The 14,619-nt window shown below is 49.8% G+C and overlaps 1 protein-coding gene across 3 annotated transcripts in view; it reads left to right on the top strand.

Annotated features, from left to right (window-relative positions):
• The first annotated feature begins 1,180 nt into the window (after nt 1-1,180).
• ARHGAP36 (Rho GTPase activating protein 36) overlaps nt 1,181-14,619 on the top strand; it is a 30,991-nt gene continuing 17,552 nt past the window's right edge. Inside the window, exons 1-2 of one of the 3 annotated variants that reach the window (XM_073879148.1) lie at nt 1,224-1,316; nt 5,645-5,902. In XM_073879148.1, coding sequence (XP_073735249.1) covers nt 5,800-5,902 — 103 coding nt within the window. In that variant the 5' untranslated portion in view covers nt 1,224-1,316; nt 5,645-5,799. Of the gene's footprint in view, nt 1,317-5,644; nt 5,903-11,826; nt 11,942-14,619 lie in introns of those variants that run through there. The other 2 variants (XM_073879149.1, XM_073879147.1) reach the window with 2 other exon arrangements.

Genomic DNA, 14,619 nt, shown 5'->3' with positions numbered 1-14,619 from the left:
AGAGCCCCATTTTCCCAGTGGAGAAAAACAAGGCACAGAGTCACGTCCCTACAACTACCGATGGAGGATTGGGGGAGAAATGAATTTGGGCCTCTGGACTTAAGCAGCTCAGGGCTGGTCTACTACTACCAGATGCCCTAAACACTGAACGCATTATGGTACTTGCCCCCATATGTATTTAAAATTTAAAATACAAAGTCACAGAAGAAGTGCAATAAAATCCAACACAGTACCACCTCCCCATTGAAATATCAAATATCAAATTCTTTCTAAAAATAAATGTTAGTGCCCCTCCTATGCCAGTGCCCTGAGCAAAAAGTATAGGCGGCGCAATCTGTAAGTCAGCGGCAACTGGGAGCACCCTATACTTATACATACTTGACACTGCGTTCTTTCACCTCTCTTGGAGATCAACTCCCTAAAAACGAAGGTTCCTAGGAAGCATAGAACCTCCCTCTTCCCCGAGGGAACCGCAGGACAGGGGCAGTAAAATACTCTCAGCTTTGGGGCTCCTTGGGGGGCAAAGCTCTTTTCTCCTACTCACATTCTTGGTTCTGTAGAATGGAACAGTGACTTAAAATCAGATTTGGAGTTACCCAGGGCTAAGGTGATGCCTCCCCTAAAACAGAAGGTTCCCCAGGGCTGAGGCAGTCCCTCCCCTTCAGATTCATGGCTCCTGAGGCAGACACCGCTTCCCCCCTAGACTGGGTCTCCCGAGGACTGAGATGATGTGTCCCCGCAAACGTGGGGGTTTGTAGGGCTGGGATACAGCCTCCCCCTCAGACCTGAGGCTCCCTGGGACAGGTGCACCATCTCGCCTGGAAATTCCAGCTCCTTGGGGCAGGCCCGCTTTTATGCACCCGATCAAGGGCTCCTGGGGGCAGAGACCTCCCCTCCCACTCAGATTCGGGGCTCACCGGGGCTGAGGTGGTGTCTCCCCTCAGACTCGGGGCTCCCCGGGGTAGGGGCAGGGTCCCGCCCTCAGAGTGAGCTCCCCGGGACAGGAGCTGCATCCTGGCCTCCCTCCGGGTGGGGGAAGGGGCTGCGGGATCGGCGGCCTCTCCTCCCGCGGAAGGGAGGGGGGCTCCCCTGAGGCCCTGCCCCCTTCGTGACAAGCCCGAGGTGTCCGGTGACCAAGACACTCCGAGCTGGGTGCAGGGTGCGGCTCAGGGCGTGGTCACCGGGGGCTACTTAGGGCGGCCCTGTGCGGGGACGGCGCGGAAGCCAGCTGCGAGGCGGCGGGCACTCGGCGCGGGTCATGGCGTGGATCCTGGACTGCCTTTTCGCCTCGGCCTTTGAGCCCCGCCCCCGCCGTGGTGAGTGGGGCCCACCAAGTCGGGGGGCTAGGGTGCTCGGGCCCGGGGCGGCCGGCGGCTGCAGCCCCGGCAGGGCGCCCTGGGGCTTGGCGCGCCGCCGCCTCGCCTCCCTTCCCGCTGGCTTTTAGCTAATTGTTCCTGGCTCCAGGGACTGCCCCGTCGAGGCCCCGCATAAATCACCAGCTTTGCCGGGAACGGCGAGCAATCGCGCTAATGGCCCGGCGGGACTCGGGGCGAGCGCGGGGGCGGAGTCCATGGCTTGGCCGCGCGGGGAGACGGCGGAGCCCTGGGGCCCGACGCCCCCTCCCGCAGCCCAAGGTCCCTAAAGTCCCGAGGGGGAACGTCCCTGGCAGGACGGCCAGGGCCCAGGGACTCTGAAGATTGGGGGCGGGGGTGTCCTTTTGCCCGAAGCTTGTCCCTCGAATCCCAATCTTAACTACGGAATATCACCGTGGGGCCCTTAGAGTCGTCGAATTCAACCCCTTCATTTAAGAGATGGCGACATTGAAGCCCAGAGATGGCAAAGGCTTGCCCAAGGTCATACAAGGAGTTGGCAGCAAATCTGGTTCTGCTGAAGCCCTGCCAACTGCCCACTGCCCCAAACTGCCCAGGGGCGGAGACCTGGGGTCTTTAGTCTGGGTCTTTCCTTGGGTGCTTGAAATCAATGCTCAGTTCCTCTTTCCCCGTGGAGTTGAGGCCATAAGTATGCAAAGATCGCAGCACGGATCAAAATATGTGGGTGGCATTTCACCCCTTTTGTGGAACTGCTTCTATGAAGCACATTTTGGAAACCGATTATTTTTATTCCTCCTTAAAGTTTCAGGAGACTGATTTTTTTTCTTTTTGAGATTTCCCAGGACCCCCACCCACACTGTCCTTCACTCCCCCTTGGTAGGCCCCACCCCTTCCAGGCTGCCACCTGCCCCCACTGCCACCTGTTTTTCCATAGTCTCCACCTCCAAAATCTATATTGGTGAGAGTGCGTCATTGGCCACCAGCCATAGACCAAACCTGGGGCTGTCTCCTCTTTCCTCTGGCCCCTCATAGGCGGGGGGAGGAACGGCAGGGAGAAGGTGGGCCTCAGCAACTTATTTCAGCAAAAACTTGTTTTTAGTCCTTGTCAGCCTCAGCACCCTGCTGAGAACCATCCCAGGAGTCCAAGGTATTGCTAAGGGGCTACAGCTTGCTTAGCAAATTCAAGTATAATCTCTGGCAAGCCACAAGATCTCTGAGAAGGAAAGAGATCTGCATACACACAGAAAGTTTAACTTTTTGTTCTGTACGTTCTTTCAGGTTTATGTGATCCTGGTAAATCAAAAAAAAAAAAAAGAAGGGGGGAAGGAGTTTTATATAAATGCCTTTTAAGGCCTTATGGCTCAGGCACCCCATCCTCAAAAAGGGGTAGGGGGAACCGTTCCATGCCCACCTGGCCTACAAGATTGTCCTGTGACTCCAGTGAGATCAAGGATAAGATGGTTCCTTTATGAATAACCCCATTGGGAGGGGGTTAATATCACACAAGGAAGCCCATCCCCATCTAATGACACCCTTGTCTATTAGAATTTGAAGGCTTTTCCTTAAACTGAACCCAAATCTATGTCCTTCTGGCCCCAGCACTGACCTTCATGATCCTTCCAAGGGAATAGCGCCAGCCCTCCCCATTCCCCCACCCCCACTCACCCTTGTTCTTATCCAGGCCCAGCCTCCCCAGTTCCTTCATCTGTTTAACATGTGATATGGCTGCAAGGCTCCTACCCGCATCTAGCTGCTCTTCTTTGAACACACTCCAAGTTGCGAATGCTTAGTGACCTAGCCAAAAGAGGATTTCCAGCTGTGCCCCCGTAAATATAGTCCTGGATGGCTGACTTTCCCTCTTTTGGAAGCGTACGTTACACTCATGGTATACAGATACGTAGCCATAAATACGCACATACGTACACATTCCCACACCCACACATGCCCACATACAAATCACGAATGCGCAAACACACATGCTTCACACACATCGTGTACTTTTCACACACAATACAATATGCCCACACCACACATGCACATCCTACACACAAATCCCACGTACATGCCACACAGTTCACACAAGTAGTTTATTTATATTGGAAGTACTTTCGACTGAAGCTTCCTTTAAAAAAAAAAAAAAGTAAACCCAAGTTCTTTTCAGAGGCTCCATTCTGTATTTAGTTGGTGTTTGAACACAAGTGCAAGATTTTAGGTTTGCTACTGAATTTCCAGTCTGGTAAGATCTGTCCCCCCATATATGCCCCTGGCACACCACTGCCTACACCAGCTCTATACTCATCCAATAGCAGCCAGTATCTGTGACACGCTTCCCAGATGCTGGGCGCTAGCCTCAGTCTTGTACATGTATGATCTCATTTAAGTCACACAACATCACTCTGCAATAAGTAATTAGTCTCTAGGTACAGTTTTTTTGACCAGGTAAGAACCCATTCATTGCATTCCTCCTGACAAATGCCATGCAACACGAAGCGTAACTATTGGTACTCCGTAGGGTTATAATTGCCCTGGGTGCCTCCCTTCGTATGTCTTCCAGAAATCCTCTGGAGTCAGAAGTGGGGGGAAGTAGCTGGCCACTGACTGGAAAGTGTGGGGGAAGTATTCTAAGTGTTCTTTAACCCACCAACCCCCGCTTTCCCAGGAGATAGTTGGTATGTCAGAGTAATCTTTTGAGGGTAGCAGTGGACAACGGACAGCCATATGAAGACACCTGGCCGAGGCATCATTGAGATCTGGGAAGAATGGTGGCCCAGAAAGGTCTTCTTTCCCAGGGAAAGGGACAGCACGATTGACGCACTTGAAATTCTCTCTTCCAGTTTGTTTTTGGCATTGGATTTAGCCTCAGACAGTTGGACTTCTGTAAAGCAGCCAAAACTCTAAAGCTGAAGGGACCCTGGGGCCCATTTTACATACAAATTTGATCTTTTCTTGGAGACAGGACCTAACCAATTTGCTAAGACCAGGCCTGGTTGAGCTGTAACAGGATTATTTTTCAGAGCTTAGGTTCTTGGGTTAGAGCACACTTTACCCACCATGAGGCTAAAATACAGAATCTGTGTGATGAAGACTGGCTGAAAATAATACTCTTGCAAAAAGTACCTCAGGCTCCAGCAGTAGAGCTGACATTCATTAAGCTTAAATATCAAATGACGAAAAGCGTATTGGGCATTGATAGAGCAGGACACCAGGTCCCTGAGGGTGATTATGGCAATGGTGAAAGCAACATTGTTCCTTTCTTCACACTTATCTACTAAGATAACCTAAACATCCCACACTAGCGGAACAGTTAAACAGACTCTATGACGTACCACTTGTTAGACTAGTCTACAGCCATAAAGATGGTGTTCATGAAGACTATGTAGCAATTTGGGAAACAGTATGATTACAATTGTGTCAAGTATGCATTTTTGAAAGACTGGAAGAAAATTCAGCAACAAGGTAAAGTATGAGATTCTATTAAGTGGGTGCCATAGTTATTTCTGTTTCTTAAAACTTTTATCAGGTTTGTTTTTACATTACTCTTGTAATATAAAAATGTTTTAAAAAGGTTAATACGGGGCCTATGATATGCAAATAGTCCAGATTATGACCTAGAATCCCACTATGCAGTGTTTAATCTAAGGGCTTTTTTTCCTTCAAATTTTAGTTTAAATGTAATGTCTAGATCAGGTCAGCCAAACGTGGTCTCCCTAATGACCATGAAGTGTCATCTAAAAGTGGGTGGGAAGAAGCAAAACTGGTTTGAGTCCCAGGCCTGCTTTTGTAGTGTTGCTGTGAGCAAGTTATTTAACCTCTCTTCAAATGATATAATAATGCCTACATTTCCAGGTTATAAATAAGAATAATCATATTCATATGGTAATATCAATTACACTAAATACCCTCTATGGCTCAGGTATCAAAAGATGTGCTTTGTTCCTTCTCCAAATATTTACTACGGACCAGCCATTTTACATAAACGATCTCATTTAACATTCATTACAACTCTCTGAGGTAAGTATTAATTATCAGTATTTTGAAGACAAAGGCTCAAAAACGAACCAAAAAAAAAAAAAAGACAAAAGCTCAGAGAAGTTAAGTAACTTGTCCACTGCCACACAGTGGCTGAGCAAGGATTCAGACCCTGTTTGGTGTGAGTTCAAAGCTTGAGTGAGATTAAAAGAGAGAACACTTGCAAAGCTCCCAGCCCTGTGCTGATACACAGCAGACACTTGCTGGGTGGTCAGTATGATGTTGATGCTGTTCCCTTGCCCAGAGTCCAAATTCTGGTCTTTGATCTATTTGATTACTTATAGATCCCTTTCTGTGAAGAAGTGCACATTTCAACTGGAAGATGCAGTGCAAATACCACCTGTGTCCTCATCGCTGGGGCTCTGAGTCACTAGGAAACGCTTTCTGTTTCCTTCTGGCAATATCATTTGTTCTCGCATGTATCAGCAGAAGTAGGTAGATGGCATGTTTGATGAGCCTTGGCAGCTACTGTCACGTCTCAGATACATCTCTGGAGAAACCACGCGGCTTCCTCGGGATGGGCACCCAATACCCAGCCACCGGTAGGTCCCTGCACTCAGGGAAGCTTCTTAAATGGCCGGGGGCCTATTCTAAACCCCTGCTTCACCAGATGTACGATATAGCTGACCCTTCATTGCTACCCCTCCCCTTCCCCTCCTCCACGCAGAGGTTACAGGGCCTCCTCAGAGGCAGAAATGGGTAGGTGCTGGAGAAGTTTTTCTAAATTCCTAAATCCTCAGAGGGACTCATGAAGAGATAATGTTGCATGCTGGAGTCGGGGGGTCAGTGAGGGGTAGCATGCAGGATGGATAAGAAGGGTGAGGGGAAGGAGAAGGTGAAGGCAGCTTCCAGAGACTGGGAACGCCCGGAGCCAGCCTCTCAGAGCTTTTTCCGGCCTCGAATCTCAATACTTCTCTACTCTGTAGCCCCTTTATCCTTCCCTGGGATTTTATCAACCCCCTACACTCAACTTTTTAATCTTCCCCTACCACTTCCTGCTTAAATGCTGCTTTAGCTTGTAGTGACTTGCTTTTGTCTCTAGAGGGAGGCAACAGAACCAGGGAGGAAAGGGCACAGACTGGGGTCTTCTCTCCCTTTACCATTTTCTGCAGAGGGTAGATTTTACTTTCCTTTAACTGAGAACAGATAAACAACTAATTGGAACTGTATTTTGTGTGCTGCAAAGTATATCTCAGAAAAATACCCATCATATCTCTCCTTATCACCCCATCTACCTCCCAACCTTGGTGGCTGCTAGAGAAAGGGTGGCCTTTGAAATGCTTTTTAATTTCTGGGTTAGCTGTGGATAAACAAAACAGGAGTCCTGGAGGGCAGTTTAGCCAGGAAAGAGTCATGCTGTCATTCCCTTGAGTACCATGGCACATATTTAGGAGACAGAGTGGGGACTGGGTCTGCAGTGAGGGTTGAGGAGTTCAGGCCATAACTGGGGGGGGGGGAGTCTAGACACTGGGCAGGTAGTTTGAAACTTTCCTACATGGAGTCTTGCCACTGAAACCTTGGTCTCATTAACACTGCCAGGAGAAACTGCAGAGTGAGAATTGGACTAAGGGTCCAGTTCTTCCCGGGCTACATTAGGCTGATCAAAACATTGTCCTAAAAGAAGAGGGACTATTTCAAGAGTGTCAGACACATCAGTAATGAGGAAAATTGGCAGCTCAGTCAGGCGGCTTCAGTCTCTGAACAAAGTGGTTGAGACACTCTGGGGTATATGATGGAGGGGGGAGTACAGCGAGGGAGGGAATTAACCTTTTCTTGAACGTTTACTATGCATGTTAGGCATTTGGCTGGCACTTTCCATAGTCTACCCCTTTCAGTCATCTGAGCATTTCTAAGGCAGGTGTTAATATCTCCAATTTGCAGATGAAAAAACAGATTCAGAGAGATGAAGTAACCTTCCCAAGATCACACAGCAAGTAAGCGATGGAGCTGGGATATAAACTCAAACCTGTTGCACTCCAAAGCTCCTCTGCCCCCATGGAAAAGACAAAGATTCTCATCTGTAAAGGCCTTTACTCTCATGGGGAAACCAAGATCTCGCTCCTCAATAAAATTCACACTTGTGCCTTGCCCCTACAGGTTGTTTACATTTGAGAGTAATGGGGGTTATTAAAGCATTTTTCCACCTTTACAGTTCTCCATATAATCCTCATGTTATGAACTCCAAAGAGAGAGAGACGTATAGTGAGGATTTTAAGCTCCAAGTAGTGTGTGTGTGTGTGTGTGTGTGTGTGTGTGTGTGTGTGTGTGTGTGTTGGAATGGGAGGCAGGAAGAGAACCTTAGAAGAGGGAGAGGCCTCACAGGAGTGACTTTGAGAAGTGCACATGAAGCTGGTGTATTCAGAGGAGGTGTCAGACTGGCCCACAGCAGCAGGAAAGCCAAATGCCTGAGACTAGTTGCTGGGAGACACCAAAGTTTGTATGAACTCCTCATATGGGCCGTGAGTGACTTAGATTGGCCTCTCTATTCCCCCCCTTTTTTTTTCAAAAGGAGACTTTCTGGTTACATATTAGTTTAGGCAATGCTTTTCCTGCCCACCCATGATGAGGTGCTGACCCAGGCCCAGCTTGGGGGAAGCTTTATGGATGTTCCAGCTGCTTTTGTGCCGCACACCAGGCTCATTTGTGCCAGTTGAAAGGGCACAATAATAACAGTAGCAATTTAAATCGTGCTTCTCGCTTTCCCCCCTGAAAAGTGGTGAAGTGACTCACCACAGTTCAATTGTCCCTCTCTATCCACCCCCTGACCTCTTTGCAGCAGTCTAGGCTGGTTCCCCGGGGGCTGAGCTGGAAGCAGTGACTGGCCTGACACCCCCCCATAAATGTGTTCCCCCAAATGCAATGTATTGTTTTAATTTGGATTTCTCATATGAGGCTGCTTGGAAGGCATTAGAGCAGCATGAGCCCCATTAGGCAAGCACAGTGCTCCCCACCAAACATGAATAATACAAAATGGGGCCATTCAGGAATCTTTTCCGGGGGGGGGGTTCTGCTTGTTTTTCTATGTGCAGCTTGATATGGAGATGCCTGTCCTGTTTGAAATTTACTGCATACCAACTTCTGGTGGTAATGTTGTAAAAATGGGTCTGGGGGAGCTGTGAAATCCTTCCCTCACTCCATCCTTCTCCATACCCAATTCCCCTGACCCTATGGCTAGAAAATGCTCATTCTCTGATCTTTCTTTCAGCACCAGCCTAAGGAGAGCTCCCAGAACTGGAGCTGGTGAGGTGCTTATGAGCCTAGAGTAATTAAAGATTTTGAGGTGTCAACAAAGCAGGTAATTAGGTGGAGAAGGTATCAACTGTCTGAGAGACAAAGAAAGCAATTATGCTGAGCACTCTTGGTGCTGTCAGTAAACTCAAAAGAAAGATTTGTTGGGAAATGATACTGTTTGATAGAAACTTCAATGCCTAGCAGGAATCAGGAGACTCTTGGTGAGGCTGCCTGATATAGAAGAAAGGTTTGGGGAACATAGCAAACCTGTATTTAAATACCAGCTCCACCTCCCTCTGGCTGTGTGATCTTGGGGAAGTTACTTAACTTCTCTGAGCTTGATGTTTGGTGTGTAAAATAGCAATAATCCTAGCTCCAACCTCACAGAGTCATTGTGAGGGCTCAAGGAGGTAATGCATGTAAGAGCGCTTAGCCTAATGCCTGGTGCACAATAAGTGCTTAATAAATGGTAACGTTATTATGATGATCACTACCATTATTCTTACTATATACCAGGCATTCTCTACAGGAGCTCAGAGTTTAAAAGGAGAGACCAATAATTGCAGTTATGTATGATCATGTCATGAGAAGTATGAAGAGTGTAACTATGGTGGCTCAAAGGAGGGAGCACTCAACTGGGAGGGAGGGGTACAGAAAAGCAGAGAAAGTTTTGTGACTCTTAAGTTAGGTCTTACAAAAAATAAGTAGGAGTTTGTCACGAGGCCCAGGGGGAAAGGGATTCCAGGCAACTGGATCTGCCCACACAAAGCCAAGGAGGTGTGAAACAGCAAGGGCCTGAGCAAATAGTTGGGCTCAGCTAAGCAAGGACTGGGATATCCTGGGGGGGGAGGGGTGTCGAGGAGTGACCAAGAATCTCTCCAGTTTACTCCCACCAGCCCCTGCACCGCGCCCCTGGTCGCCCTACCTGGCCAATCACGTGCAGCGCCCTCCTCTTCTTTCCTCTAAGCAGCCAGGTAAGCTCACACCCTGCCCCAGCGGGCCTTGCTCGCACCAGCCAGGGGCAGGCGGACCCAGACGGGACAGGGCAGGCCAGCGGGCGACCCTGCCCGAATCGCGGACCCCTACCTCCTTCCTCGTCCCAGTCCTGGAGGAACGCCTCCCACCCCCAACTAAAAATAAATAAATAAATAAAATAAAATAAAAAAAAAAAAAAAAACACCAAGCACACAGTCACTTGGATTCTCTAGACAACCCTGTTCTCTCACACACCATACCCATACACTCAGGCTCCAACCCCACTCCAAAATACACACGGTCTCCAACCCTCCATCTGAGCATATACACTAGCCACATGCAACCCCACCACACACATGACCACATCACACCCAAAGACACACACACCCCACACCTTCATGCACATGAACCTTTGAACACACACCTTAAGTAGGCTCACATAAAGACATCTCGCTTATGAACTCACTCACACACTATACACCCCAACAAACACCACCCGTAAACTCACATTGGCACAACACATCTAAGGGTAAACACACACCAAACACACATATGCACATGAGATTCAACAGGCACACACACATGCACACTGCACACATTTACACACTCACCACAGCACGGCCACGAACCCCGGCAGAAACCATACATCGAACACACCCACATCCGGATCGCACCCACACAGTCACACTATAATCGGGCAGAAACGTACAACCTAGAGCGTGCACACACAAACACCGCACAAAACACATGCTCCATGTCCGAGCGCAAACCAAATACACTCCACACCAAGCACTCGGGCTAAAACGTGCGCCGCGCACACACACCCCACACCCAGCCACACACCGAACGCACACACAGACGAACCGCACCCGCGCGCGCGCGCACACACGCGTACATGCATACATACATACACACACAGCCCGCCCCCTCCTTCCCTCCGGGCGGAAGAGAAGGGGGCGAGGAGGGGAGGAGGGGAAGGAAGAGGGGGGATGGGCTGGCGAGGCGGTGCAGGCACAGAGGCTCTTTTCCCTTTGACCTGAGGTGTTGCCCCTTAAAGCGCCTGGTCCCCCGTCCCAAGCAAAGGGATTGAGTTGGGTCCAGGCGGGGTCCAGGCGGGATCCAGTCGCAACCCAGGAAAACTGGAAGGTCGGGGGAATCTGCCGGCGTGTGGCGAGCATGAAGGCTCGGCGGGGACCCTGCTTCCTCGTATAATCGACCCCCCGGGAGGCTCCTCCTCCTGCACTCTCCCCCAAACCCTTACACCGCCTTGACCTTTGCCCCACAGGGGGTGCTTTTTCCTCCTTTCCCTGAGAGAGTGGGACTGTTTAAGGGTGGAGGGCTTTATTGGTTTCAAGAAGTAAGGAGTTTAGATCTGCAGAGAAGCTTTTTGCGAAACCTGTCCTAACCTAGCTTGAAGACTTTTCTTAATGGAGAACTCACTATTTTGCAAAGCAAATAATTTTCTGCATAAAAATCACTGACCCCGCGCTGGACACATAGTAGGGCGTCATAAATGTTCCTCCCTCCCGCTTATGTCACCAAATCTGGTAGAGCTATCTGCAGCCCGCGACAGTCTGTGACAGCTCTTGGGCAACCGGTGAGTTTTTTTGTGTGTTTTGTTTTCTTAGCGCACAAGCCCTCCAGAGAACAGCGGCCAGGGCGGGGGAGCCACCGGCGGCAGGGGGCGGTAGAGTCGCCAAAGGCGGGGCGAAGTAGCCCCCGCAGGAAACTCTGAGGTACAGGCTACAGGATACAGGGGTCACTCCAGAAGGCTCCCGCGGCCAGATCACCATCTGGCTCTCGTCGCCTGCTTTCATCCTTTCTGTTGAGATGGACAGCGGGTGGAAGAGAGGTGGAAGAAGAGGACATCTGCCCCCTGCGGCGCATTTTGTAAAGCTCGGTGCCAGAGGCTTCCGAGAGTCCTTGGGAGTTCGAATTCCGACTCTGCAGGCTTAGCCGACTAGCTTAGCAAGTCACTGACTTAGGTCGGCGGGGTGGTCGTGAAGTTGGAAGGAGGAAACACATGCAAAGTGCTTATCCCAGTTAAGATCTGGAAGACCTCCGTTCCTTTCCAGTCCCTCCTCCTCTCCCCAACCCTAATCAAAGATAAAGATTTGAAAGTTTGGGGCACCGGGGAATCAGAGGGAGGGATATATGGCCACCAGATGATGCCCCCAAGCCAGGCCAGAAAGGCAGAGGACAGACAGGGGTTCAGTTAGCATTCAATTACTTAAGCGATGTTCTGTGTTTAAGGGAAATGCTTGCACCAGTGATTTTAGTGATGCCACTTGATAGTCACAAGACATTCCAGGTCACAGCCCCAGTCCTTGGGGCTGCGGCGAGGCCCTTCTGTCCATCACCTCCACTCCTCACAGGTACTTCCTATTTTATTTCTCCCTGTGTTGTTCTCCTCCTTTCCAAGTTGCCACGTTAATCTTTTTAAAAAGTTTGTCGTGAACACTCATTGGGTGCCAGGGACATCTCTTACCTTATGTCTTGCGGGTGCCTAGCACAGTGCCAGACGCAGCACTGTGGCAGTATACATGCGGCAAAGACATGTCCTGGGTAAAATCTTTTGGAAATGCTGAGACTTGAGGGCACCAAAGGAGTTATCATAAGGAATCCGGAGAGAGGACTCCAGTAGTGGCACCCCAGGCACTGTGGGGATGAAGAGGACGAAGGCTTTGGGGTAGGGGGCTATTCCTTTCCTCCTCAACGCTGTCCATCTCTCAGGCTGCCTGGAAGGGCGTTGTTCCACTGCGGCTGAGGCTTCTGCAGTCAATTAAGAAGAAAGCCTCTTTCCTGGAGGGCAGAGGCCCTGGCCAGCTAGAGGGTGACTCACAGTCTCAGAGCTGAGCAGCAGGGGTGGTGCTAAAGTGGCAATGAATCAGTCCAAGATGGCATGGGGAGATTACCTGAGTGATGATGAGCATGGGGATGAAGCAGAGGCCTGAGCCCCTGGGGGCTGGTGCTAAGTGATAGAGTCTTTATATACAGATGCATAGAATTGGCTCCTAACCCACCTCCCCACTTCCACTCCAGCCGTGTCCCCAAGGAGAGCCCTGACAGCCTTCTTAGAGGAGGAAGTGAAGTGGAAAGCACCCTTCTTGGGGGAGGGGAGTGTTTGGGATACCTGAGTTCCAATCCTGACTCTGCTACTTGCTATGTGACCCTGGGAAAGCTCTTTTCCCTCCTGTGGCCAACACCAGAAGGAAGTTCAGGGGGCAAGGGGCTCTGTGCCAGGCCATGTGCTAAGTACTTTACTGATGCTATTTCACACGCTCTTCCCCATGGTGCTATAGGGTGAGCATTTACTCCCCTATTTTGCAGTTGAGAAAACAGACTGAGTGATCTTCAGTGATCTACCTTTTCACTAATATATTGTGCAGTTTTTATGTATTTATGTTACCAAGGCAATCACTGTAACCCAAGCCAACAACCTGTCGCTCTTCTGCCTAAATTGGCTCCGCATGCACTCGGGTTCAAATCATGACTCCCAACGGTCCCCAACGCTGACTTGTGTTGCTTTCCTGACAAGGCAGTTGGCTACCTGAATGGGTTTCTCTTTTCATCTTCTGTGACACCCACCCACTCCCCACTAAAATCTTTCCCTGGTATATCAGCCTAAGATCCCACATTAGAAAGCAAGCATCACCAGAAAGATGCTCCCCAATATCAGGCCCATATCACAAAAGTGGGAGAAGTGGCTCAGGATGCTGCAGTGAGGAAGGGGAGCAGAGCTGCCAGGGCCAGAAGGAGGGGCTACAGAAAAATCCAACAGGGGAGAGACAGAGAGAAAGGGGGGGAGAGGGAGAGAGAGAGAGAGAGAGATGCCAGGGACAATTTGGACCAGCCTCAAACTGCAGCTCCCTCCCTTTCCCCCCTCTCCTGATCTGGTGCTCTAGAATGTATAAAGGGGCAGCATCCAACCCATTTTCAGCAGGAAGAGAGGGAGAGATCCTCTTCTTCAATGGAAAGGAAAACTGCCTTGAGCATTCAAATTACATTCCTGTGTTGGGTAAGATTTATTGAATTACTGTGGGGGGAGGGGTGGGAGGGAGGAGGAGGAGAAGAGGGCATCTTCCTGGTCCTGATGATGGTGAGGTGGTACTTCAAGTGTAAAGAGCGCCACCCATTCTGCTGCTGGAGCCAAAAGCTCTCTCCCTTTGCTAGGGAATAAGAGAGGCTTGCCACCGGGCTTCTGGATCTCACTTCCAGTCCAGGTCCCTGAGAGCCACCTCCCTGAGCCTTTGCGGAGTCAGTCCATGTCTCCCTGGGCTGCCCCAGTATCTGTGTACACCTGGAGTCAGCATCTGCCCACTTTCCTCCCCCCTCCCTCTCATTCCTTCTCTCCTTTGCCCAGGCTCTGCTTCCTGCTCCTTCCCTCTTGCCAGGGTCACCCATAGTCTCTGGCATTCTTGACTGTCCTCTTTCTTTTTCCATTCCTGTCCCTCTGCATCAACAACACCCTCCCTTTGTCCATTTACTTTGTCCAGGAGAGGATAAAATCCAGTTGGGAGGGGGTGTAATTGCATATTTGAAATTCTCCCCACTTGAGAGCTTGCGTTTATAACCCCGTATTACCCTTGTTGCATCAGATGAGAATATTTAGTACTTGTGCATAATATATTTTTGCTTGGCTGAACAGTGATTTGTACATATCAGTGCTGGGCTGCAGATTGGAAGGGCAGCATTTTTTGGAAGAGGTATTAGAAGGTAAGATGGTTTGGGCAGGTGTGAGTGCCTTCTGATTTCACAAGGTGCCAAGAAGGTACAAAAAGAAAGATGAAGACTATAGTTTTGTTTGTGTGTTGCGGGGACGGGGGGGGGGGGGGGGGGTTACTGAGACCATTCTCATCCAGGTGGGTAGAGGACTTTGTGAAGTCAGCTTCTGTTTGCTCTTGCCCTGGACTTTGAACAAAATGACCTTTTTGTCTCTGAGTTTGCAAGAGCAGAGGCCCTGGACAAGATGGGAAACAAGGAACTAGAAGCATGAGGCAAGGAGGGGAGGGGGTTATTTCTGGTTCCGTCCCTGAGTGCAAAGGGCCAACAA

Source organism: Callorhinus ursinus, unplaced genomic scaffold (genome assembly GCF_003265705.2).
Source record: "Callorhinus ursinus isolate GAN/ISIS: 27379988/994484 unplaced genomic scaffold, GSC_fseal_2.0 scaffold33, whole genome shotgun sequence".
Taxonomy (NCBI): Eukaryota; Metazoa; Chordata; class Mammalia; order Carnivora; family Otariidae; genus Callorhinus; species Callorhinus ursinus.
This window is presented reverse-complemented; position numbering and strand designations above follow the sequence as displayed.